General features: G+C 40.5%; 1 protein-coding gene across 1 annotated transcript in view; it reads right to left on the reverse strand.

Moving 5' to 3' along the window:
• Morc4 (MORC family CW-type zinc finger 4) overlaps positions 1-5,997 on the reverse strand; it is a 102,690-nt gene extending 96,693 nt beyond the window's left edge. Inside the window, exons 1-2 of the mRNA XM_021241570.1 lie at positions 5,599-5,997; positions 5,410-5,482 (exon numbers count right to left, since the gene is read on the reverse strand). Of these exons, the coding sequence (XP_021097229.1) occupies positions 5,410-5,482; positions 5,599-5,700 (175 nt within the window). The 5' untranslated portion in view covers positions 5,701-5,997. The remainder of the gene's footprint in view (positions 1-5,409; positions 5,483-5,598) is intronic.
• Between the last annotated feature and the right edge of the window lie 2,701 nt (positions 5,998-8,698).

Here is an 8,698-nt window from a genome sequence, read left to right on the forward strand (position 1 = left end):
GAATCAGCAATGTTAGTAAAAAATAGATGCACATTATACACTTTACAGTTGATTCAGGATGATTTTATTTTCAATTTTTTATATCACCTCCTCTGTTTAAAGAATGCAGACATTATCACCATCTCTTTTTATAGCATAAGGACCACTGAAAGTATCAGGAGTTAAAACACTTAATTGCCTGTCTAACTCCCAGTCATGGTAACAAGCATGCTTAGAGAGAAAAAGCAATTCTACTGTCTCTGTAACAATCTTAAAGCTGAGGTTGTTTACCATTTATGAAATGGAGAACATTGAGTAAAGAAAATAAAAAATAGATCACAATTCCTCCTGAGTTACATCTTCACAATGGGTTAACTATTTAAGGCTACAAAGATATCAACCTTAGCCATATTCTAACATATGCACCATATCCCCAGCCCCAGGGATGCCACTATCTAGTAGCTACATCTTTCGGCCACAGGTACTAGTTTAACTCTGACATGTGTGGCTCAAAAGTCTGATTAGGGTTCACTGGCCTGAGTAGAAGGGCAATCTGAACAAGCTGTTGGATAATGCTGTTGTTTGGATGTGGTTTATCCCCCAAAGTTCAGGTGTTGGAAACTTGGTCTCTAGTGTGGTAGTATTGACGTGGTGGAAGCTTTAAGAGGTGGGGCCTAGTGCAAGGTAATTAGGTTATTGGGGATGCTGCCCTTGGGATTTTAATGCTCTCAGGAATGATAGGACAGGAATAGTTCTGGCTACAGTGAGTTGCTATAAAGAGAGGCTACACTGTATGATTGGCCCTGTCTGCATGTAGCCCTATTCCCTTTTGGCTTCTCTGTCATGTTGTGATGCAGCTAGGGGCCCCTTGACAGGACACTTGTATCATGCTGTTTGGACCCTCCAGCCACCAGAATCGTGAGCTAAATAAACTTCTTTACTTATAAAGTACTCAACATCAGGTATTTTGCAATAGCAGCACAAAAAAGACTAATATCAACAGGGTCCTTAATCACTCCTGTCCCTATTAGATTTTTAAGCAAGATAGCAACCTTCCCTTCTACTCTATTCCCTTGGTCTGGCACCCTATACTAGTTTACTGCTACCACATACCTGGGCCAAGAGAGCCAGGTAGGGTCTTGCTTGTATACTTATCCAATTACCCCTAATCAAACCATGTCATTTTTCTGCTGGGAACATCCCTTATAACCAAGCAGAGTATTAACACATTCAAAATGCAAATTTTGACAATGCAATTAAGAGTTGATACTTACTTGGATGCGTGGAATGTCTACTAAATAAAACAAGACACAGATTAATTTCAAAAGCTACAATGGTATTGCTACAATCATTAACAAAACTGTCACTGATTATAACCTGAAAAAATCTGAACAGCTGTAAGGTATTACCAGTAAAGTGGGTTAAGAAGCCTGATAATCTTTAAGGGCCAGATGGGGCTTAGGCCTATATAACGTGTTAAGGTAAATGGGTTGTCTTTGGGCATGAGTTATAAGTTGGCATGCAGTAATGACTTTATCAGAAATATAGTTCTTTACTTTGAAAGAGGCAGCTTTTTCTTTCTTTATCTGATGAAAGGATTCAGCACCGTATAGCTGCCTATGTAATTCAAGAAATTTTACTTGGCAAGCAAGCCCTTATCAGTCACTCTTGCTAGTAGACAGCCAAAGACATTGAAACTGATAAACTTGTCAACCAATTGGACATCATTTATATATGGAAAACTTTGGGAATTGAAATTTTTTTCTAACACTTATGAACATTCCCAATTCAAACATATAACACTGTCAATTCCAATTACACATACAGACAACAGTTCCTTGAATCAATCAGCTCACAGGTCTCTAGGAAAATCACCTTAACTCTTTTCTTCTCTACGTCAAGTGTTACCCAAGCTTTACTTGATGTTGTCTTAAAGGAATATAACAAGTTTTAACAAAGGCACTTCAAGAGTTTAATAGTAGCTGCCAGGAGCAGCTAGATATTGTATCTCCTTGGCTGGAAGCTCAGAGTAAATGGGGGAGGGGACACATAAAAGGTCATGGTCAGCTGGAGCAGCAGGGAAAGTGAAATCAGTGGGCAGGCACAGCTTCCCACTTATCTCTGTTCTATGTTGCCTTTCACTTGGCCTCAACAAATGAAATTACAATAATAACAAGGTCGGCTTCAACAGATGAACTTATAATAATAAGCCACCAATCTGATAGCTGGTTTCATTCTACTTCTTAACCTTCTAAAAATTGGCGAACATGTAGCATACACTATCTGATACCAGGGAGTTCAACTTCTCCCCTAGCCCAGCCCACCTAGCCTATGAACAGGTAGGATGATGAGAGAACCCTTACTTCCCTCACCTCAGCGACTACTTAGGCAAGAGCTGCACTATCATAGCCTGAGGGTCTTTATCCACTAACCTAGCTATACAATCCCATTTGCTACCAATTCCCAAGGAGTCTTCTCTCTCCTAACCTGACTTGAGCTGTCCCTCACTGGGAGGTCCCTATCTCTACCTTCACATCACCCACTACTTTGGGGAATCTATCTTACACTCCAACCTGGTCCAATAATCCCTTGTCTTCTGAAAAAGCATTGTAATCAAAGCCTCATACTTCAGAACCTGGAGGCAATGAAAAACTGAATGACAGCCTGCCAGGAGAGCTTAAAATGGCTTTGACATAGTGCTTCACAAGCCTCCCATCCTTTCCAGTGGATACCGGCAAGGCGCCAAGTTATTGCCTTACAGACATCCTGCAAGTAGCTAAAAGTATTCTTGCCTGAAAGTAAGGTCATCACCTTCTGACACAAGCCTATTCTTTTTCTGTTTTACACACACACACAGTGTCCACATTCAAATGACTATAAGTTTGAAATTCAAAAGTCATTTTTAGAGGGTTAAGGGGTGTAGCTCAGTGGTAAAGTGCTCGCCAGTATACATAAAGCTCTAGGTTCAATCTCTAGCACTGTAAAAAATCGTTTTTAACTTCTTCCTCTTCCTGCCCTATATATCCTTAGACTCTCTTACATATTGTTTTTCTAATTCCCATTATCATTCTCTTAGTTCACAGTTTATTCCCTCTCAAGGTTATTGCAATAGCCTCCTAACTAGTCTTGCAAATCCATGTCTCTCTCTTTTCTCTCATATGTCTTACACATTGCTGCAAGACTGACTTCCCTAAAGCACAGTTCTGATCATGACATTTTTCTGGTCAGAAAACATCAGAGTGACACGTCAAATTCCAGAACCTTTCAGTCATATCCTAGTCCCAGCTCACCTTTCTAACCTCATTTCCTACTTGGTACTTGGAGTAAAAAGACCTGTGTTTGAGTCCTGGATCTGTCACTTAGTAGACATGCAACCTTGGAAATTAATTCTCTGAACCTCTGTTTCTTCATCTGCAGGATGAAAAAAAAATAATACTGTTTATTTCAAAGAGTAAAGTTAAAAAGATAATTGTGAAAGCTCTTTGTAAACTCTCTAAGGACCTATAATTTTTGCTACCTGTGAACTCTATGCTCTAATTATATTCGATGATCAGTATTCTTCATGTTTTCATTTATCCAGTTGTTCCTTTTGCCTGGAATGTCCTTCCCCCACTACATCCATATATCCTTCAAATTTCAGCTCAAATGTTACCTTCTCCACAAAGCTTTTCTTCAATCTCCACTTCCTGATAAATTGGAAGTCACTCCTCTTTCCTCTAAATTTCCATAGCACTTGTATATATCTTTGCTGATATATAATTTTCTATTTTATGTTATACAAAGCATGAACTTTCTGCACATGTTTTATCTCCCCTACTAGAAGCATGAATCTGTGTTGTATTCATTTTTGTACCTCCCACAGTAGCTTTGTGCACTGCAGATGCTCAATAAATATTTACTGAATGAATGTTCACTAGAAAAGTAATGCTTAAGTACAGAAAACTGTTGAAGGAAAACTCAAAATGAAAACTTTGAGTTACCAGTTAACACATTAATTTCTTTTTTTATATTATCACAAATATACGTGATATGCTTTTAAAATTTGTGTTTGTATATATGCATATAATATACACACATATTGACACTCATGTTGGTCATCTTAGGCCAAACCCAGGTTCTTTAAAGTTAAATGGTTAAGACAATCATATGTACTTAAAATTACAAATTGAAAACTCATTGAATCACCTATATAGTATGCATAGTACAAGGTGCAACTGTGAAAGAACAAGATATTTCTCACAACACGTTTCTGTCTCCCATCTCCCACTATGTTCATTGTTAATTCTCCCTTTTTGTCTTTTTTGTAAGTTATATATACATAGATCTTATGCCCCTCTTCAGATGTTCAGTGGAAGCATGGTACAAAACCTAAAACAATTCAAAACATACCAATGCCACTTTCTCTTCTGCATCTTCTAATTGAGTCATAAATGTAAATCATTTGATGTTATAGTCAAACTAATCATCAAAATTTTCCATCACCTTCCAAGTAATTCTCCTGACTCTCCTGCTGCCCTCCAGCTTCTAGACTATAACAACTCTAATGGCACAGCCATAGCTATGGCTTAAGCAGGGCCTGGGGCTTATTCAGGGAGTTTTGAAACTTTTCCAAGATTTTCTGTGCTACCTAGTTCCATAAATCTTTCTCCTTTCTTTCAATTTTTGAAGCACTTATAATGAGCTCTGTATGCTGTTGCATTTAGTGCAGGATTGTTTTTCTACTTTCCACACAGTATTTAGCACACTCCTTCAAAAACTGGTGTACTTGGCTTCAAGGAATCAACTGAAAACGCTTTAAAAGCAAACACCAGCAGAGGGAGAGGTTTCTATGTCCTCAGTATTCATTCCAGCGGTGTGAGGGCGCTCGTGGACTACAGACTCAGTCCTCCGCAGTCTCAGGGAGCCAAATGCACTCGTGTCATCTCTTAAAAGATGTCCCATCATTCCCAGATGTTCTTGTCTCAAAAGTTAAAGAACTCTCTTTTTCAGACCTTTTAATGACCCTACTTGGTCCTATACAAGACCCTCTTGGTAGCTAGGAGTTTTCCGTTGGTCGCCAGCCCCTATTGGATCCCAGCTGCTTCGGGGTCCGATATTTTGTGCATCTCTTTTTGATTATTAACTAACCTATCCTAAAGTGCCCGGAACATCACGAGCCAGAGAGAGGACCATCACGTGCCAGGGAGAAAAAACGCACGGAGTTCTAACTCTTCTGATACACCTTGTTTCCTATGCTTTATTAGCCGAACCTCGTTCCTGGCGAGAGATACATTCCTCCTCCGCTGGCGGAGCTGGGGCCAGTCCCGAGGCCCCCACCTTCGCCTGACCCTCCCCACGCGGCTCCTCGCATTCCTCTAGAGTCTAGACTTCAGCACCACGCTGGCACCACGGCCTTGGGCGATCACGGCCGGGCCCGCCCTCGCCACTCACCTAGCAGCTCCGCGATGGCACTGAAGGGTCGCGTGTGGCTGCTGGAGTTGCTCTGTAGGTAGCGGGGGCTCATCTGGGGGCGAGAGAAGGTCCCGTCCCGCATGAGGCCTCAGACTGCCAGATCCTTCCCGGGCGCCCCACACCCCCGGGGCCCGCGCGCACGTCTGCCCCCTCGGGCCCCAGACCTACCGTGCTCAGGCGGATTCCAAAGGCCTGCGGGCCACCGCCCGCCCGAGTCAGCCCGCCGCCAGACGCGCTAGGGCCCCCGGGGGCCCCTCGGTACAAGAGCATTATTTTGGCGGCCACGGTACTCGTTTGCTGCTGCCGGACTCCTCGCCCGGCAGTCTCGGACCGGCCCTCTCTCACTCCCTCTCCCTCTCGCAGCTGGAGGCGGCCGTCCCGGACTGGCCCTCCCTCGTTTCCCCAGCAGCTGGCGGAGGCGGGGCGCACTCCAGCCACCTGTCCCCCGCGGGAGGGGTGAGACCAGCTGAGCGGAGCGGCGGCCCCGCCCTATCAACACCTCTCCAGACTCAAAGACTGCCAGGCTTGCCTCAGGGCCGTACAGAAATATGGCGACCTCCTGACAGCCTCTCCTAGATCCCCGCCCCTAATTAATTCTTGGCGTTTGCCATAGGCCAGCAGGCGGAGCGGGAAAGTGCGTGAGGGGGTGGGGCGGGAACGAGGCTGGAGGAGGGACAGGTTGCATGGGATTTCTGGAACCAAGTCCCACTTAGGCTGCATGAGAAATGGGCAGGATAAAACAGGTCTTTCAAATTATAAAGACTGCAGTTTTTTTAAAAAAAGATTGCAGTTTTGCTATCTGGGAAGATAGCAGGCTCCCTTGAAGATAAGCATTCTGACTGCCTCAAATGTCTCTGGAAGTATCCAGAACTTTCTAGAATGCAATAAGCAAACTACAAAGCCTTGTAAGCCTGCAGGAAATCTGTTCATAAAGGGGGAAACTGGATTTACTTAAATACTCTACTGCCAAATAGTAGATTGATTAAGTTATAGAGCAACCATGAAAAGAAATAGTATGCAATTTTTTTTTTTGATACCAGGGATCAAACTTGGGACCTTGTGCTTGCGAGGCAGGCGGTGGAACCACTGAGCTAAATCCCCAGCCCTAGTATGCAATTCTTAAAGGCCATGTTTGTAAAGCAATCTTTATTTTATTGTATATTTTATAATTATATTGTATGTTAAGCATATTAAATATTGTATATTTTATAATTGTGTATATATGAAGTACAATTTGATATTTCAACACAAATATAGTGTATGTTGATCATGAGGGTAGTTAGCATATCCATCATCTCATGCATTTATAACTTCTTTGTAGAGAAAACATTCTCTCTTTTAGCTATTTTGAAATATGCAATACCTTTATTGTTAACCATAATCACTCTGCTATGCAGTAGAGCACCAGAACTTATTCTTCCTATCTAACTTTGTACCCATTGACCACCCACTCCCCATCCTTGGCTCTCCCAATTTCCAGTCTCTCCAGGTAACCACTATTCTACTCTACTTTTATGAGATCAACTGTTTTTACAGTCCATATATGACTGAGATCATGTGATGTTTGTTTTTCTATGTGTGGCTTATTTCACTTAACACACTATCCTCCAAGTTCATCCCTAACTCCAATGACGATTTCATTAATTTTTAATGACTGAATACTCTACTAAATAGTATTCCTTTTTTTGTCTTCATTGCTGGGGGGTCAATCCAGGGCCTTGGGTAAGCTGGGGAAATGCTTCTGCCACTCCCAGTCTAGTATTCTAATTCTGTTGGGCATTTCAGTAGATTTCCAAGTTTTGGAACAGTGCTGCAATAGACATGAGAGTGCAGATGTTTCCTCAACTTACTGATTTCATTGCCTTTGGAGATAAAGATATATATCTATATCTCCAGTCCTGGGATTACTGGATCATATGCTAATTCTATTTTAAATTTTTGATTAACCTCCTTTCTGTTTTCTATAATGGCTGTATTAACTTACCTTCTCACCAACAGTGTGTAAAGGTTTCCATTTCTTCACATCTTTACCAGAACTTTTGTTTTCTAACTGGAGTGAAGTGGTATCTCCTCATGATTCTGGCTTGCATTTCCCTGATGATTAGTGATGTTGGTTATTTTTCATACACCTGTTGGCCTTTTGTATGCATTTTTTAAAAAGTATCTATTCAAGTCTTTTGGTCGTTTTAAAATCAGGTTATTTGTTTATTTATTTATTGCTAAGTTTCTTATATATTCCAGATGTTAATCCCTAGATAGATATTTATTGATGTAAAAAAATTCACAAAGGAATTAAGGAAACAAGAGGTTATAACATATTGTGTAACATTTAATACCTCTTTATTGTAAAATCAAGGATTGAATATACACATGCATATACACATATGTATACATACATAAACAGTCATCTTTTTGTATCTATGGGGGATTGGTTTGAGGATGCCTGCAAATACCAAACTCTCTAGATTACTTATAATACCTGATACATATAAATGCTATGTAAATTATTGTTATATTGTTTAGGGAACAATGACAAAAGAAACTTGTACTTGCTCAGTACAGACAAAATTTTTTTCTGAATATTTTCAACTGCAGTTGATTAATTCTGGATGCAGAAACCACTGACACAAAAAGCCAACTATATACTCACACAATGAAAAACATTTAATATATACCAAGATGATATTTCTAGGTCTGGAATTATGAATTTTTCCCCTTTTTATCTGCATTTCCTAAATGTTGACCTACAAATATACCCTAATTATGGAAAAATTTAATTTTTAAAAAAGATAACATTCCATGGCAAGAATGAACCATTATTTATTTATTTATTTATTTATCCATTCAAGTTTTTTGAGAAAGGGCCTCGCTTTGTAGTGTAGGCTGGCCTTGAATTCATTATGTAGCCCAGATTGGCCTCAAACTCACAGCAATCCTCCTGCCTCAGCCTCCTGAGCACTGGGACTACAGGCATTCACCACCACACCCCACTGAACTATAATTTATTTGACCATTATGTTGTGATAATTTAGATTATCTTCAATGTTTTCTTTTGACAGTTCAAAAACTGCTACCTCAGACACCCCATGCACAGATCATTAATTTCTGGTACTTTTATTTCTGCAGAATAAATTCCAAAAAGTGAGATCACTGTATCTAAAATATGTATGTGGTTTAATATTTATAAATACTGTAGGATGGAGGTAATTTACCTTGCCAGCAACAGCCAGCTATTTGGCTTTGGGCATAGTCCCAATCTTTTAAATTT

Source organism: Heterocephalus glaber, unplaced genomic scaffold (genome assembly GCF_053883595.1).
Source record: "Heterocephalus glaber isolate CG9 unplaced genomic scaffold, H.glaber_assembly_v1.0 deba00001613, whole genome shotgun sequence".
Taxonomy (NCBI): domain Eukaryota; kingdom Metazoa; phylum Chordata; class Mammalia; order Rodentia; family Bathyergidae; genus Heterocephalus; species Heterocephalus glaber.